Raw genomic sequence first — 18,918 nt, forward strand, 5'->3', positions numbered from 1 at the left:
ATTTTTTCACAAAGAATCCAGATCTACAATTAGATTTTGTAGATCTTGCACCAAGATGTCCAGATCTGATCTGCAAACTCGCCGCCCCCGAAATCCTGCAAAAAAATAAAAAAAATTCTCCACTTTTGTGCCCAAGAAAGTGCTCTGATACCACTTGTTATAGATCTAACCCAAAAATATATGATAATATAAGGAAACCCAAGAATAACAAGATAGAAATAGATAGAAATGATTTTTTATTGATCAAACCCTTAAGGTAGGGCAACACCATACATTCACTCCTTAAGAAAGGAGAACACTCCACAAGCCATATGCATGTTCATACAATAATCCTTGACTATCTCCCATGTGGAGTCTCTAGCCTCTATATAGGCCTCATACATACAATATCATGGATCATTACCATGGTTCCCTCATACCATCAAACTAATACCATGGGCCCATTACATTATTATTAACTACTTGTGGTCTCTTACATGGCATGGGTTAACCACTTTATTTATTACTATGGCCCATCCAATTATTACATTATTACCTTGGGTACCTCCCTTCGTACCCCATATTATCCCCCCTAGGTATATAACACAAATTCACATTTGGAGAGTTTAACATAAATTTTTTCTCTTCTCAAAACATCTAATGTCTGCTTAACATGCTTTAAATGTTCTTCCCATGTTTTACTGAAAATCAGAATGTCATCCAGATACACAATAACAAAATCATCAAGAAAAGGTCTGACTACATCATTCATTAATCTCATGAAAGTAGCGGGAGGATTAGTTAGGCCAAAAGGCATAACCAGCCATTCATACAATCCCCACTTTGTTTTGAAAGAAGTCTTCGATGCATCTTGCTCTGCAACTCTGACCTGATGGTATCCACTATGCAAATCCAGCTTGGTGAAATAAACAGCTTCCGTCAATTGATCTAAAAGATCATCTATGCGAGGAAGGGGATAACGATTTTTTATTGTTATCTTATTTAGTGCTCGATAGTCAATGCACATTCTCCACGAGCCATCATTCTTTCTCACCAAGACGATGGGTGACCCACATGGTGATGTGCTAGGCCTGATGAACCCTTTCTCGAGCAACTCCTGCACTTGCTTCTTGATTTCAACATTCTCTAAAGCAGACAACATGTACATCCCAATGTTAGGCAAAGGAACATCTTGTTGCAAAATAAGATCATGTACTATTCCCTTTTTGGGTGGCAGACCTTTAGGTTCTTGAAATAAGACATCATACTCTGAAACAATCTTTTCTGTATCAGCTTGCTGATCAGCGTTACAGCCCCCAAATACATTGGTTTTATCAAATTTCTTTTCCTTCACAATCATTAGTAAGAACTGTTTGCATGAATTTATCATTCTTTTCATCTGTCCTGAGTTGATGAGAGTATAGTTATTCTTGAGCTTATGAGCCCTTACAAAGTATTCGATCCCATCTTTAACAAATAGATAGTTATTCTCAGCTCTATAGAAAATAGCTTTTCTATCATACAAGTAGGGACTTCCTAAAAAAATTCCACATATATCTAAAGGAATTACATCTAACTCAACCTCATCTACAAATGTTGACTCAAAAGAAAACTTGAGTTTGCACTGTCTAGTCACTTGTAGTTGTGATTTATCATTCAACCATCCTAATGGGTATGGCTTCTTATGAGGTGTAGTTGTTAATCCCAATTTCTTTACAATTGCTTCAGAAATCAAATTTACTTGTGAGCCACTATCAAACAAAGTATCAATCTTTTGATTTTTGGAAACAACTCGAATATGGAAAAGCTCGTGTCTTTTTCTCTCATGTTCTTCATCAATAACAGATTGAGCAGAATTACTAGTAGATGCTTCAGAATTCTTACCTTTTATACCTGTGGCTGCAATGATTGTTTCATCTCCCGAATCTAACCCCAAATATTTCTGAATAGCTGCAGTAGTCTTCTTCTTCTTGCCCTCGGACTTCTTAGGTCTCAGCTCTGGATGCAGAATCCAACAGTACTCATCATCACGCCCCTCCTTTTTATAGTGAGTGCATGAAGCTTTGCCTTTTTGTGTAGTGTTAGCCTTCCTTGCTTTCAACTTCTGCTTCATTTTCTCCTTGCTCTTGCTTACAGTGGGTTGGGATGGTCCCCCAACTTCTGGATTTCCATTCTTTCCTCTGGCTTCTAGATGAGTATCTTGTACAGATACCTCATCTATACTAGTGGGATTAAACATGAGGATGGTATGCCTCATGTAGCTGTGTAGACCACCAATGTACTTCAAAAGAGTCTCTGGTGAGTTTAATGAGATACCCAACATCAATGCTCTCTTTCTAAACTTTTGAGTATACCCTTGTACACTTTGCCCCTTCAACTGCCGAAGAGTTTGCCAACTCATCATGGCTTGTTGCATCAGCTTGGGTTTTGCCTTCCCACCAAACCAAGGCAGTGCCTCTTAGGCGTAGGCTTGCCAGCTGAATCTTACTCTTGTCTGAGTCTATATTTTGTACCCTGTAATACACATCAATTTGTCTTATCCAATTGTCCAACTTTTCAGCGTTTAGCTTTCCATCATATATAGGCAAATCAAATTTAACATCTAACTTAATCAAAGATGCTTTCTTATTATGCACAGGGCTATTAGGAGGTGTGAGAAAGCTTTCCTCTTTCCCCTTTCCTTTGGAGTGGTCATGGAAATAAGACTCATATTTTTCTTTATCTTGTTTAAAGCCCGATGAATCTTCATCCCTATGCTTTCTAAAGTCCCTATACATTTCTTCTACCATAGACTTTATAGCTAGGAAACTTTCTATGAATTGAGGGTTTGTCCCTATAGAACCTTCCTCTGACATTGTCTTCCGAGAATAGACTCTCCCAATTTCAGGATTAGTTTCCACCAACTCTCCTTCTCCTAACTTGAGCTTTGATCTAGTGAGCATTCACAGCTAAACCAACACAAGCTTGTCTAACCTTACGACCTAGAGCTCTGATACCACTTGATCTGATAATCACCCTATGAGTGACCTCAGTTTCAAAATTTATTAAACAAAAGGTATTACAGACTCATGTGCTGGTGTGTGTGTTCTCTGTTATTGAACAACGGATCGATCAGATTGCCAATACACAGAAAATAAGTGGAAAGGCAGCAGAGAAACACAATAAGCAACACAAAGACACAAACAATTTTAATAAGGAGTTCACCCTATTCTCCAGGGCTACATCTTCGGTCCAGCTTCAGTGGTGGCCTTGTTTTATTGTGTCTTTAAGCAGAGAATTACAAATACAGGGACTCAATGTGAGTTCTCCTGAAACAGGTTTGCTTGGCAGGGTGGTTCTTGGATTCCCCAAGCCACTCGGAGTACACAGACTCTTGCTCTTCCTACCAGCTCTGTGACCCTTGGTCTACAGTGGAAAGAGCCAACTGTGATGCTCAATCCGGACAGATTCCTCTATGGGAAGGCTTGAATCTTCAAGCTCTCTGGTGCTCGATGCTGCCTGTGGTCAGCTCGGCCCTCTATCTCCTCTGCTTGGCTTTACTGCTCTTTGTGTTCACTGTCTCTCTTAGTTGCTTGGACTCCTCTCAATTCGGGTTTCCAATTAACTCTTCTCCCCTTTTTTTATTCTTCTTCTTCTTCTTCTTGTGCTCGACTGTCTCTGTTCATGGCTTTAGCCATTCGATCCCTATCCCTGTTCTGTTCCTCTCTCGCCTGCGGCAATTCGCCTTCTACAGCTGCGCTTGGAGTTCCCTGTTCGGCGTCAGCATGAACGCTCGGGAAGTGGCCACGTGTCTCCATCTAACTGGTGCCAGCATGCTTCGTCGGTTCGTTTCTTTCGTTACGCTGAGTATGCGTTCTTTCTCCACTGTGGCGGTCAAATGGACTCCAAATCCCTTTAGAACGCGGCTTAATCCCCTGTCGATTCCGCTTCCTCCATCGGGCGCAATCTCAGCCATCCGATCTGGGCTCCTCCAGATCCAACGTCATACGCACATCGAGCGCGGTTGACTTGCTCGACCGATAGCGCGCGATCACGGCGGTTTTTCTCTCACCTCCGCTGCCACGCGTCGATCGCTGAGTGGGATTGCTCCGCTCTCTTCCAAAACCCCTTACCGTTCAAGGGTGCCCCGATCAATACCACTGGTTTTCTAGAGCGCGGGTCCCGCCTTTGTCCTTTAGCGCTTTTTGGTTTATGCGGCTCCCAACGCGACCAAGTGCTTAAGGCTTTTCCACTTTAGCCCTGTTTGCCCAGCGATGCAAGATTAGCGCTCCCAGGGGCTGTTTTGACCTCCTGCGCAGTCTCCATGAGCCTCGGTCAACGCTCTTTGACCGAGGTCCTCGTCGTTCCACGTTGGCGGACATTGCCACTGGTTCAAGGCATTTTTTATCACTGTTTTGGAATTTTCAAAGATTTGTTCAACTCGATACAATCAAGGTTCTTGACAGTATTTTGTGGATCCGATTCGGATCACTCATATTTTTAAAACAATAAACACTCCTAAAGCACATGCCTCTACGAAGGCTGTAACTGTAATGGACGACCTGGATGTGGGAACACTTTACCAACAAGGTCGATGGAAGGAGGCGCTACTCATATTGCAAGTTAAAGACATAAGCGTAGAGAGATGGACTTACATTTATATGTTGCAGGGCTGCATTGAAAGGAAGGCTTTATCAGAGGGCAAACGAATCCACGCTCACATGAACCAGGGGGGGAATTCATGGCAGACACGTTTCTGTCAAACACACTTTTGAACATGTATATCAAATGCGGGAGCGTGGTGGATGCTCGCAGAATTTTCGACCAAATGGCAGAGCGGGAACGGGATGTGTGTTCTTGGACTGCCATGATCGCAGCTTACTCGAGGCACGGGCCTGCACAGGAGGCACTGGCGCTCTTCCACCAAATGAAGGGGCAGGGCGCTCGGCCGAATCAATTCACATTTTCCAGTGTTCTTCCCGCATGTGCCAACCTGGGGTATCTGGAGCAGGGTGTGTGGTCTAAAATGCGGATGCAAATTAGACTTTAATTTAATGTCAACCCGGGAAGGTAAATTTAGAAGTGCTTATCTAAAATATATAGATCTGGAAAGATTCATAATTTGTCCAAGATCTTAAAGTCCACTTACAAGAACATATTCATTAAGATCTCTTTCAATAACTAATCAAGCCTAGATCTAACAATTGTTTGAGATCTATGATTCTCTTACAAGAACATATTCTACAAGATCTCTTCCAAAATTAGAACATCTAATTAGAACTTAAAAGTTGAAATAAAATAAACCTAGATCTAATAATTGTATGAGATCTTACGGTTCTCTTACAAGAACACCTTCAAATAAGATCCTTCCAATATTAGAGCATTTAATAAAACTTTAAAGCTGAAATCAAACAAAAACATAAAGTAAATTATAAACAAATAAGCATGCAAGTGAGGCCATGGGGGCCCTCCATAACTCCACAAGCACACCACTTCAATGGAGACTCAGATGTAGAAGCAAAATTGAAGTATGATCTTTTATTCCAAAATTCTAAGATTACAAAAACTTCCAGATTACAAATGGAGGAGATTGTACTCCTATTCATACAATGGGATGAGTAACAAACTCATAATGATCATCCACTAATCTACTTTCCCATTATTACAAAATATGATCCCACAAATCTCTCAAGCATTTTTAACTACTTTTCCATTATTACAAAATATGATCCCTTTGAATCCTCCATAAATCTCTCACATATCTTGGATAAGATATGCCAACCAAATCCTCCATGATCTTCTCCTTAGGAATTGGATAAGATATGACAACCAAATCCTCCATGATTTTCTCCTTAGGAATAGGCTTGCATAATTATCTCCTTAATATGGTGGAGGAGATATTAATTCTTCACATGTTTCCTACACATCACAAAACTCACATATTCTTGAGATATATATAAAAATATGTATATTTTCTAATATTTAATCATAAATTCACTTGTAATACAAAAATGAATAAAATGGAAAATAAGAAGGTGAAACCCAAATGTATGTATGAAAATGATATGATAAAAGGTTAATGGGATGATGAAATGTAAGGAATAGTGAAGAAAAAGGTGGATGAAAATATGGCATTTCTGAGTCCCAACATCCTCCCCAACTGAACTTGTTGCATGTCCTCATGCAACCATGCATGGGTCTCTTTAAGAACATTTGGCATCTTGAACAACTTTGGCTTTACATGATGATGTCTTTAATAATGAATGTTTCCAAGATATGTGAAAGACATGAGTAACAACTTATATTTTCTTATGGTTGGTTCTTGTGTGACAACCATAAATACAAAGAATGTTGGTTCTTGTGTTAACAACATTCATTTCGTTTTCTGTTCTATTTTCTTCAATAATAATGTAAACACTCACTGGAAACCATAATGTGCATAAGAAAGCCCTTTTGTAATATTAATGAAGCATGCCAATATTGCGTATGAAGCAAAGTGCAACAAAGTATCATTGGAAAATAAATGTTGGTGAATGGAAAATGAGAAAAAATGGAGTGATAGTGGTGAAGAAATGGAATCATGGAAGTGAATATGTAGTGTGGTGAAGAAATGGAATCATGGAAGTGAATATAGTTCTCCCCCCCCTCAACTGAATTGGTTGCATGTCCTCATGCAACTTGACATGGCTCATGAAAGGAAATGTAGCATGGTGAGGGAATTTTCCAAAATATTCATGTTAGCATATAAGGAATTGCATGATTAAAGATTAGAAAACAACATACCTCTACTTACCCAAGAATGAACTATGCAAGAGGAATGTAGCTGCCGCTGCTGTTGCTGGATCAGGAAAATGTGACTGATGTTGTTGTTACTGGATCCTGGGAAATGAAGGAATCTGAACTGTTGATGCTAAATCATGGAAAAGATAAATGCTGAAAGTGGAACTATGGTACTCTCATAGATCAGAATTCATGCTGCTGTAACTGTTGAGGGAGTCGTGAAAAAGTGTATAGCCTTCACCTGCTACTAAACTTCTTGGTACAATTCTAATCATGCGAAAGAATGTGTCGATGTCGAACATGACTAGAAATCATTGGATTATTGGCCATTGATGTATGTCGTTAACCAATGCGAGGCAACTCACCATTAATGTCAATGAATGCCAAGGTACCCGAGTACATCTTGCGAAGTGCGAATGGATGTGTTGAGGTCGAGCCACTTGCAAGATCTGAAGATCAAGGGACATTGATGTATTCCCATGATCGTCGGTGAGAGAACTTGCCATTAAGGCATGCAAGCCTCTAGGTACTCAAAAGGAACTCTAGTCTATTTCCCAGATAAGGTGCTAATGTCGATGGGGCAAGACTTGTTGAAAGGTGGGCCTTAAGGAATCCCACATAAGTCAACGTGAGTTTGTACAAAAAGATTTGGTAGGACTATAAATGGAAATAACTCACGGACAAGCAGTGTGGATCAGCATGGCGAGGAAAACAAGGCAATGTAATCATGGAAAGGGAATGAGTTTTATTCAAAAGGAAGTAATCATGATGCAAAAGGATCGTTGTGTAGTGGAAAATGTCATGATATGTGCAGTGAAGAATTAGCTCCTTCAAGCGTCCAAAAATGGATGTAAGGAAATGCATGGTGTATGAAGATGAACTCTTGCTGTGAAAAATGGATATGGAAATGACAAGGAAAATAACAATAAGGGAACTTTTTGTAAGTGAGCTGCTTGTTTTATTTTGTGGGTTAGGGGTGAATGAAAACAAGTAGATTTGACTGCATGATTGAAACTTGCTGGGAAAAAGGGATTTTGGCTTGCTTTGAGGACTGATTGGGATTTACAATTTTACAAAGGGAATAAGAGACTGGTTGTAATGAATATGGACTTATTCACATGATTCATCATAAAATTGATCTGTCGGAAGTCCAACTGTCGACAAATTAGACTCCTTGAAGGATCATCTGATTAACGCAAACCTGCAAAAACTTGGCATTCACAAAACATAAATATATCCAAGCAAAAGTGATCAATTTCTACTTGGTTTTTTTATGAAAAAAAACACCAATGGAACAGATTTAAATAAAATCAAATGTATAAGTTAGCCCAATTCCATGATTTTTTTACAAATCCATTGTCAAATATGAAATGAGTATAAGTAATTCCCTTCTTATGTAAATAAAATTCAATTTCGTTGCAATTATGCAAATCCCAACAATAGTCGAAATTGTTTCATGATTTGCGTCGATGATATCAAATTTCACATATCGTCGTTGATCTTGTAATTGCCAAAATCTGCATCATTTAAAAATTTGCAAGAGTTTAATACAAATGCGTCAAATAAAAATAAATAAATAAAACAAAATTCATTAAAAAAAAACTAATTGTTACTCCTCGTTGAAAGTTTTGTCGTGTGGTGATTTTTGTGCTTCGCCCATCAATGGAAATCATCTGTCTAAAAAAATGTTATGATATTGCACTTGCATATTCTGCATTTGATTCCATTTTTGCAGCTATTTCGATGTTGCAGCGATATCTCATCCAGCAGTCCTGATAATTAAAACAAAGTTGTAGTGGCTATGTTTTTGCTCGATGAAATTAAACAAACGATGTCATGGCTGAACAGTAGCAGAAAAATTAGTGGAAGCTTCCGATCATTAAAATTTTGAGCTAATTTTTTTAGTTTTGTATGGATTTCAACCCTCACAATCAATCCCGTAAATAGACAAGTGTTAATTTATAGCGTTTTCTCCCACTGTCTCAAGCTGGAATTTTAGCCACGAAAATCAGATCTGGCCGCAAAGAAAATCAGATTTTGGCGCAATCTATCAAATTAGGCTCGAAAGAAATCCAATTTTCTCCTAAACCACTACAAATTTTACGAAATCTCTCGTAATTCAACTAATTACCCCCATTCCGGAGAAAACCCATGTCTCAATTTTTTTTAATTCATCCTGATTTGCGCAAAAAAATCCATTTTAAAATCATGTGTTGAGACTAGTGCGATTTCGTGAAGCTTTTGGCAACAAAAATCAATTGGTGTGCGTGGTGATGGAGTGAGCCATATGAAGGTAAAGAATTCAAAATTGAAAAGCACAACCCCAAAAGTAACGATGTCAATGGGCATAGAGAGGGCTTGCACTAGAAGCACAGCCACGCCCCTAACCATATAACCCAACACAATGAATGCTGCAAAACCCATGTAAAAATGAAGAAAATTCGTCCTCTGTATCTCCACTTATCTCGAACGATTTTCTGCGATAATGGGCAATATGGATATACTTGGCATGACAACGAAGCTTTCTAATTTTTTTAAAGAAATGCAATGCGCTGGCAATTTGCAAAAACCAACCAATCATGACAATGAATGATCTTAAAATGCTAGAATGATGAAAGCGGTGAAATCATTTTTTCTACACCCATATAACTGTGTTGTTTGTTGAAAATTGTGGAGATTGAACTGCTTTCCCATTATGTGAATTCAAGTTGTGCTCTGTGTTACAGTAAATGAAACCTTGATAAGACAGAAAATACAATGAAATTCACTATGAAAACCAGGTTATAATAATTCTGGGCGTATCATAAATCAATTTTTGATGAAATTTGGAATACATTTGTTGTTTGTGGCAAAGTCAATGTATGGCTTCTTTTACAGTTCAAGTTTGTTTGTTTTTGTTTTTTTTTTTTTTTTTTTTTTTTTTTTTAAGATGATGTTTCGCTCATTTACAAAATTCTTTATTGTCATATCGCAAATCAATTTCCTAGCAAAAGTATTTTTATTTGAAATAAATCAATAGATTTTATGATCTTCCTGATCGCAGGAAGAGAGCATACTAATCTCTTGATTTTTTTTTATTTATGCAGGTTAGCATGGATGGATAAAACACTATTAACATCTGCGACAAAAACACAATTAAGATCTGCGACAAAACCTTGCATTATCTACACTCTTTCTGCAATGTCACAGGGGCATTTAGACTCTCGAAAGACAAATCTTTCCAATAATCAAGCTCTTGGCTCACCCATGATACAAAAACAAGACATAGAGATGCAAAGATGTGCCACTGAATTTATTCATGATGATTTATTTTTTTTGAAAACAAGAGTAAAAACTTCTAATGATAATGACTTCTAATGCGATCTCATTTTTATTTTTCTAATCTATTCTACATTAACTTGAAAGATGTTTTATTTTCTAAGTAAAAGCATGCTTCCAGTGAAGCCATCTACGGACTAAAAATTCGAACATGCTCACATCAAGATTTAAAAATTTTACATTATGTTTTGCAAATATGTGAGAATCTTGTCTTAGAGTTGGCTCAAAGTTATTGTCCTTGCTCTCCAAGAAGTACCTGTTCAACATTGTCAAAGCCCTCATCCGTAGATGGATTAGTGAGAAATGAGGGGTTCAAAATAAAAATTGAATTTAAATTATCTATGTGTGAAAATGAAAAAAAGAATGCTCCAAACTTTGAACTCCTTTATGAACCTGTTGTCACCAAGTTCCACAAATTAGTCCATAAAAACAAATGCATAAAATAATCACTAAATTTCTAGTTGCACGTCCCCGGCAACGGTGCCAAAATGTGTGGTCTAAAATGCGGATGCAAATTAGACTTTAATTTAATGTCAACCCGGAAAGGTAGACTTAGAAGTGCTTATCTAAAATTCACTTGTAATACAAAAATGAATAAAATGGAAAATAAGAAAGTGAAACCCAAATATATGTATGAAAATTATATGATAAAAAGTTAATGAGATGATGAAATGTAAAGAATAGTGAAGAAAAAAATGGATGAAAATATGATATTTCTGAGTCCCAACACAGCGTATAGAAATTCATTATGAGATAATAAGTAGCGGAGTTCAATCTGATGCTGTCGTGGTAAACGCCCCGCTGAACATGTATGCCAAATGCGGCAATTTAGAGAAAGCCCGCGAATTGTTTGACAAAATGCGTCAAAGAACTGTGGTGTCTTGGAATGCAATGATTGCAGGATATGCACAGAATGCGCTGGTTGATGAAGCCCACGAGCTCTTTAAGCAGATGCCGTGTCGAGATTTGGTATCTTGGAATACCATGATGGTGGGCTTTGTGATAGGACTCTTTAAAGAAATGCGTCAACCGGATGTAGTGTCATGGAATACGATGATCACGGGATTTGCGCAGATTGGGCTTGTTGATGAGTCTTTCAAGCTTTTTAAGAGTATGTACCGGCCAAACATTGTTTCATGGAATGCCATGCTCGCAGGGTTTGCGCAGAACGGGTTTATTGATGAAGCCTACATGCTCTTTCGGAAGATGCCTCACAAGAAAGTCTTATCGTGGACAACGATGATGGCGGGATTTGTGCAGAATGGGCACGGCGAAGAAGCTTTGAGGCTCTTTCATCAAATGGAATTGGCCGGGGTAAAGCCGGACTCTATGGCCTTCGCTAGTATTCTTCCAGCGTGTGCTAACTTTGGGGTTCTGGAACAGGGCATGGAAATCCATGAGAAGATAATTAGGACTGGTTTCCAGTCTCACTTAGTGGTGGTGAATGCTCTCATTGACATGTATGCCAAATGTGGTAACCTTTGGAAGGCACGTGAACTATTCGACAATATGCATGAACGAAATGTGGTGACGTGGTCAACAATAGTTGCAGGATACGCCATCAATGGCTTTGGAAGGGAGGCCCTCAAACTCTTTGAGGAGATGTTACATTATGGCATAGGCCCAAATGCTGTTACCTTAGTCGGGGTATTGTCTGCCTGCAGCCATGCAGGTCTAGTGGATGAGGGCTATGGATACTTCAATCGCATGAGCAATCACTATCAGATAACACCTTCAATTGAACACTACAGATGCATGGTTGACCTTCTCGGACGTGCTGGGCATCTTGATGAAGCGCTAGACTTGATCGAGAAAATGCCAATAGAACCTGATGCTTTTGTTTGGAGTTGTTTGCTCGGTGCTTGTAGCATTCATAACAATATAGAGGTGGCAGAATGTGCAGCACAGCACATTTTTAAACTAGACCCTTCGAATTCGGCACCTTATGTGCTGCTTTCAAACATCTATGCTGCTGCTGGCAGGTGGGCAGACATGAGAAAGGTACGCCAGAGAATGAAAGACAGAGGCATTAAAAAGGCACCTGGACGCAGTTGGATTGAGGTTAATAAGAAGGTGCATGCTTTTCTTGTAGGTGATTGGTTGCACGCAAATGTAGAAGATTTATCTGAAGTTTGAGAACCTGTTCTGGGGGACAAAAGGGGCAAAGTATGTTCCAAATATGATATTTGCATAGGATAGTAAAGAGGCGTTGGAACTGCAAATTCGTTGCCACCACAGGGAGTGAGAAGCAATTGCTCTTTTAACAGACTACAAAGTACATCCCATGGAGCACCTGTTCAAGTCATAAAGAACCTTCATTTGTATGGTGGCTTGCCACATCGTAATCCAGATACTCTCTATGATCCTTGATAACAAATTCTATCAAGGCATGCAAAATTTAACATCATTGCAAGGATGGGCACTGTTCAGGGGGTAATGGTTGTTCATTCTAAGTGAAGTAACTTATACACATGTTCATGCCAAATCTACTACTTTGGTAGCAAAGAAATGGATTTTGATTTCAATTGTTCCAGTAAAGTGCATTGCTTGGAGGTCTCCTGCATGCATTTGGCATTTGATTGGAAGAACCAGTGCAGAGTCACTGCTAAGATATGCTGAACAGAATATCATTTTCATATGTTGGGAATTGGATGGTGACGATTTTTCATAGCCCTGATTTTTGGGGATGATTTTATTCTTAGCATTGTGCTTCATTGCAGCTTGAAGAAGAAATGACATGTATAATAGTAGGCTGCATCTCATGGAAGTCCTTGACTGCACCCAATTTACTTATGCCCTGCTATGAAAGCAATTTTTTTTTTTAAATCACTTATGTAGTATCGATAGAGGTAGAAACAATTGTGACCAAACTTGTCTCATGAGCATTTTGCATAACCACTTGCAAGCTTGAGTGGGATGATAGTATGCGCAAGGCATATTTCCTCAATTTCTGAATTCAAAGTGAAAAAATTGAAATGCTAGGCAGTCCATTCTATTTATAATGATCTCCCATATGTTGGTTGGCTTAGTTGGCTTGATTGGGTAATAAGAGCTTAGATGGATTATGTTGATTTGTAGTCAGAGTATATATATATATATATTTTCCTTTTTCTCTGATATGGCAATTCTCCATTTTGGGAGTTTTACAATTTTTGCAGCCAGTTTGTAACATTCAAATAAAATCTTTTGGTTTAGAAGCTGGTCGGTGGAGGATATTTTTCCTCCAAAGTCGACCAGGACTTGCACCTGCTCCCCACCACAAACACAGGCAGAAGCAACTCACAAAGGGAAAACATGTTGCTGGGGAGATTTGAACTCCTACGAAGACATTAAAAATGTTCACTTTCACAGCACCCCACTTTTATGACGTCAAGTGTATATTTCCTAACAGTGATTATGATTTAATATAATATATTATATTTCATTGATGATTAGTTTGATTACTTTATTTGATAATTAAAAATAATAAACCAGGTAGGCTTTGATTATAAAAATAACTTAGAAATAACGCAACATTAGTATAGGTAGATTTGATTGGTTGGTTGTTGGAGTTTATTGAGAGATTTTCTCAACAATAATCTTTTAGTTTGAAATCTTGGATCTTATAAGCATTATATATGTAGGATTTATTTTAGTCTTAAATGCAATATTGTTTTGTGTGTAATCTCTCTACTATATTTGCTACTCAAATTTCTTTAGTATCAAAACTTTTTTTAGCCTAATTCTCTTATTGGAATGCCAGAAAGATGAGGGAGACTTGAGTGTTATTGTTTCTATACATATATTAGCATAGATCTGTTACCCGGGCGAGTATACATATATTAGCATAGATCTGTTAGCTGTGTGAGTATAGTGTGCTTGTGTGGAGATTTGTGTGAGTTACGAAGCTGTGCTTTCTATTTCGAAAGGAAGAGGGCTGCCACATTGTCATTGTTGCCGTGGGAGAAGATCGCAAGAGCCACAAGGGGTTTCGAGAAATTTAGACTCAGATCTGTGCAGAGACGATGCTGCATATTGTGCACATGAATGCTGACTGTTGGTAGAGCCTAGAGGTACGTTGGTTCACGCAAGAAGTGTTGATAACTGTCGGTGATCAAACATCATTATTCAAAGGAGAAAGCTATCAAAATTTGTTCAAATCTGTGTGGAGGCATAATCTGTATGGAAGAGTTTGAAAGGTAGGGATCCCTGGAGTCCATACTCACATTCGATGGTGGTTTCTGGATGTAACGGAATTGAATGTATTGCAAGTAGCAAACCTAGGCTTTAGGGTAACTTGTTGCAACAAGCAACGGTACGAGAAAACAAGCAAGGGCAACTTCCTCGCTCGAAGAGCCATAGGCGGGATATTTATTACCAGAAATAAGGAATTGTTCGAAAAGTTTGCTCAATTGGTTGAGGTTGTTAAGTACTTTGCTAATCAGAAGGTCAGAAGGTCATATGGTCATTTTCTTTGACATCTTTAGAGTTAGACCAGCAGAGTTAGACCTTGTTAGTCTAGTCTACAAACCTTAAAAAATTCCCTTCAAAATTGATTTGCCTAAATTTTCCAAAATGGAAAAAAATGTTTTCAAATATATATCAAAATATAAAAAACATGGTATCTTAAACCACTTGATTGTATTATCCACCAAATACTTGAAATGCATATAGCGGTATCATCTAATAGAACCTTTTTTGACAGTGAATCAGCCACTGTATTTGACTCCCAGAAAATACCTTTTTGTATTTGACTCCCAGAAAATACCTTTTTTGACAGTGAATCAGCCACTGTATTTATGTTGAAAAGATATGTGATTAAAGGACTGTCTGAGAAAGGAGATGTGGTTGATTCAGCCGGTTAAGATTGGAACGAGAAAAAAAACATTTCTCAAAACATCATCAATAAAATTCTTAAAATCTCTGTATACATGAATTAAAATTTATAAACAATTTCTTGGTAACCATAAAAGTCCTATAGCGCCAGAATCTCTTATGTTTGTTCCTGATCCCCCGTTCCACGATATTACATGTCCTATAATAATTCCTATTACTTGTCCTGAGCCAATATAACCCGAATTTAAACCAATACGAATATGAAGTATGAGATTTTTATCGAGCAGTTCTATGAGGATCATTCTCATTATAACCGTACCTATTTCGAAATATTTAATCAAAGATCCGAAATAGGGATTTCAGAAATTTAATCAAGAAGAATTGCAAGGTCCGACACCAACAATATCGGAATGGAATATGAGATTCTTATCCAGCAGTTCCAGGGCTTTCAGAAATTTAATCATTGAGAATTGCAAGGTCCAACACCAACCAGACAACTATATTGAGGAGGAAATGTTTAGATAAGCACTTTTCGTAAGAGGGAAAAAAATTTCAACAAATTTTGAATAAGTAGTTTTTAAATTATATTTTTGAAAGTAAAAATAAATTCAGCATTAATAAAATCATCAAAAAAAAATAGAAATCCAAAATCTTCAAATTTAATAATTTTATTTGGATTTACAAAAATCCTAACCAAAACTTATTAAAATATGACCAAAATTTTATAATTAAAAAAAACAAAAAAAAAATTCGAAATATTTAATCAACGCCAACAATATCGAAAATGGAAATGCAGAGACCATTAGTGAGCCGAAATCATCAAAGATTCAAAATAGGGTTTTCAGAAATTTAACTATCATCCAAATAAAATTTTCAGAAATTTAATTATCATACAAAAATTCAAAATAAAATTTTTAGAAATTTAATTATCATCAAAGATTCGAAAGCACTAGCCGTAATCATCAAAGATTCGAAAGCCTTAGCCGTAATTATCAAAGATTCGCAATTAGGCTTTCAGAAATTTAATTATCATCAAAGATTCGAAATAGGGCTTTCAGAAATTTAATTATGAAGAATTACAAGGTCCGACGCCAACAATATCGGAATGGAATATGAGAATTTTGCAATTATCAAAGATTCGCAGTAGGGCTTTCAGAAATTTAATTATCATCAAAGATTCGAAACAGGGCTTTCAGAAATTTAGTTATCGAGAATTGCATGGTCCGACAGCAGTAGGGCTTTCAGAAATTTAAATATCATCAAAGATTCGAAATAGGGCTTTCAGAAATTTAGTTATCGAGAATTGCAAGGTCCGACGCCAACAATATCGGAATGGAATATGAGAATTTTGCAAATATCAAAGATTCGCAGTAGGGCTTTCAGAAATTTAATTATCATCAAAGATTCGAAATAGGGCTTTCAGAAATTTAGTTATCGAGAATTGCAAGGTCCGACACCAGTAGGGCTTTCAGAAATGTAATTATCATCAAAGATTCCAAATAGGGCTTTCAGAAATTTAGTTATCGAGAATTGCAAGGTCGGACGCCAACAATATCGGAATGGAATATGAGAATTTTGCAATTATCATCCAAAGATTCGAAATAGGGTTTTCAGAAATTTAATTAAAGAATTGCAAGGTCCGACACCAACAATATCAGTATGGAAAATGAGAATTTTGCAAGCAAGAAAACCAGAATGGAGAGTTTGAAAGGTCCAACACCAAGAAAACCAGAATGGAGTTTTTGATTTGTAATAGGGCTTTCAGAAATTTAATTAAAGAATTGCAAGGTCTGACACCAACAATATCGGAATGAATATGAGAATTTTGCAAGCAAGAAAACCAGAATGGAGAGTTTGAAAGGTCCAACACCGAGAAAACCAGAATGGAGTTTTTGATTCAAAATAGGGCTTTCAGCAATTTAATTAAAGAATTGCAAGGTCCGACACCAACAATATCGGAATGAATATGAGAATTTTGCAAGCAAGAAAACCAGAATGGAGATTTTGAAAGGTCCACCACCAAGAAAACAAGAAAGGAGAGTTTGAAAGGTCCAACACCAAGGAATGGAGAGTTTGAAAGGTCCAACACAGAAAACCACACCACCAAGAAAACAAGAAAGGAGAGTTTGAAAGGTCCAACACCAAGGAATGGAGAGTTTGAAAGGTCCGACACAGAAAACCACACCACCAAGAACACCAAGGAATGGAGAGTTTGAAAGGTCCAACACAGAAAACCACACCACCAAGAAAACAAGAAAGGAGAGTTTGAAAGGTCCAACACCAAGAAAACCAGAATGGAGATTTTGAAAGGTACACCACCAAAACATCCAAGAATGGAGATGCGGGGATCGATCCCCGTACCTCTCGCATGCTAAGCGAGCGCTCTACCATCTGAGCTACATCCCCAATGTGACACCGCCAGAATGGAGAGTTGGAAAGGTCCAACACCAAGAAAACCAGAATGGAGATTTTGAAAGGTACACCACCAAGACATCCAAGAATGGAGATGCGGGGAAAACCAGAATGGAGATTTTGAAAGGTACACCACCAAGACATCCAAGAATGGAGATGCGGGGATCGATCCCCGTACCTCTCGCATGCTAAGCGAGCGCTCTACCATCTGAGCTACATCCCCAATGTGACACCGCCAGAATGGAGAGTTGGAAAGGTCCAACACCAAGAAAACAAAAATGGAGATTTTGAAAGGTCCACCACCAAGACAACCAAGAATGGAGATGCGGGGTATCGATCCCCGTACCTCTCGCATGCTAAGCGAGCGCTCTACCATCTGAGCTACATCCCCATTGTAACACCGCTAGAATGGAGAATTTGAAAGGTCAACACCAAGAAAACCAGAATGGAGAGTTTGAAAGGTCCAACACGAGTTTGAAAGGTCCAACACCAAGAAAACCAAAATGGAGATTTTGAAAGGTCCACCACCAAGACAACCAAGAATGGAGATTTTGAGAGGTGCACCACCAAGAGAACCAAAAATGGAGATGCGGGGTATCGATCCCCGTACCTCTCGCATGCTAAGCGAGCGCTCTACCATCTGAGCTACATCCCCAATATAACGTTGCCACAATGGAGAGTTTGAAAGGTCATCTGACCTACATCCCCAATGTGACACCGCTGGAGAGTTTCAAAGGTCCAACACCAAGAAAACCAGAATGGAGATTTTGAAAGGTCCGCCACCGCCAGAATGGAGATGTCGAAAGGTCCAACACCAAGAAAACCAGAATGGACATTTTGAAAGGTCCGCCACCGCCAGAATGGAGATGTCGAAAGGTCCAACACCAAGAAAACCAGAATGGACATTTTGAACGGTCCACCACCAAGACAACCAAGTATGGAGATGCGGGGTATCGATCCCCGTACCTCTCGCATGCTAAGCGAGCGCTCTACCATCTGAGCTACATCCCCAATGTGACACCCGAGAATCGAGAGTTTCGAAGGTCCACCAAGAAAACCAGAATGGAGAGTTTGAAAGGTCCAACACTAAGAAAACCAAAATGGAGATTTTGAAAGGTCCACCACCAAGGCAACCAAGAATGGAGACCAGAATGGATAGTTTGAAAGGTCCAACACTAAGAAAACCAAAATGGAGATTTTGAAAGGTCCACCACCAAGGCAACCAAGAATGGAGATTTTGAAAGATTCACACCACCAAGGCAACCAAGAATGGAGATGCATGGAATCGATCCCCGTACCTCGCACATGCTAAGCAAGCGCTCCACCATCTGAGCTACATCCCCAATGTGACGCCATAATTTTTATTTAAATATGATTAATTTTGTTGAACCACGTGCATCGAAAATAGTGCCGCCAAAATAACGGGGTATCGATCCCCGACCTCTCGCTCTACCATTTGAGCCATACCCCGCACATATTTGGTGAGCCGTAGTCAACAAATCGTAGAATTTAAAACGACGCCGTTGCCGGGGATCGAACCCGGGTCACCCGCGTGACAGGCGGGAATACTCACCACTATACTACAACGACTGTGCTGAGAAAGTAAAGTGGCTGTGATGTAATGCTATCAGCTTA

At 38.6% G+C, this 18,918-nt stretch overlaps 1 protein-coding gene and 6 non-coding genes across 7 annotated transcripts; 1 reads left to right on the forward strand and 6 right to left on the reverse strand.

The window, feature by feature from the left end:
* Positions 1–10,776: 10,776 nt before the first annotated feature.
* On the forward strand, positions 10,777–12,249 carry LOC149190642 (putative pentatricopeptide repeat-containing protein At3g23330). Its single transcript, XM_089412233.1, has 2 exons — positions 10,777–12,057; positions 12,149–12,249. Exons 1-2 carry the CDS (start codon positions 10,864–10,866, stop codon positions 12,170–12,172), a joined length of 1,218 nt encoding a protein of 405 aa, XP_089268359.1. The 5' UTR covers positions 10,777–10,863; the 3' UTR covers positions 12,173–12,249.
* Positions 12,250–17,205: 4,956 nt separating this feature from the next.
* On the reverse strand, positions 17,206–17,277 carry TRNAA-AGC (transfer RNA alanine (anticodon AGC)). Its single transcript has one exon. It is a non-coding gene; the product is annotated as a tRNA-Ala (tRNA).
* Positions 17,278–17,434: 157 nt separating this feature from the next.
* On the reverse strand, positions 17,435–17,506 carry TRNAA-AGC (transfer RNA alanine (anticodon AGC)). Its single transcript has one exon. It is a non-coding gene; the product is annotated as a tRNA-Ala (tRNA).
* A 95-nt stretch (positions 17,507–17,601) lies between these two features.
* Positions 17,602–17,674, reverse strand: TRNAA-AGC (transfer RNA alanine (anticodon AGC)). Its single transcript has one exon. It is a non-coding gene; the product is annotated as a tRNA-Ala (tRNA).
* A 191-nt stretch (positions 17,675–17,865) lies between these two features.
* On the reverse strand, positions 17,866–17,938 carry TRNAA-AGC (transfer RNA alanine (anticodon AGC)). The gene has a single exon. It is a non-coding gene; the product is annotated as a tRNA-Ala (tRNA).
* A 283-nt stretch (positions 17,939–18,221) lies between these two features.
* TRNAA-AGC (transfer RNA alanine (anticodon AGC)) lies at positions 18,222–18,294 on the reverse strand. Its single transcript has one exon. It is a non-coding gene; the product is annotated as a tRNA-Ala (tRNA).
* A 507-nt stretch (positions 18,295–18,801) lies between these two features.
* Positions 18,802–18,873, reverse strand: TRNAD-GUC (transfer RNA aspartic acid (anticodon GUC)). Its single transcript has one exon. It is a non-coding gene; the product is annotated as a tRNA-Asp (tRNA).
* Positions 18,874–18,918: the final 45 nt, after the last annotated feature.

Source organism: Pinus tabuliformis, chromosome 3_1, assembly GCF_031772625.1.
Source record: "Pinus tabuliformis cultivar Carrire ecotype Pingquan chromosome 3_1, CPIR1, whole genome shotgun sequence".
In the NCBI taxonomy this organism is placed as follows: domain Eukaryota; kingdom Viridiplantae; phylum Streptophyta; class Pinopsida; order Pinales; family Pinaceae; genus Pinus; species Pinus tabuliformis.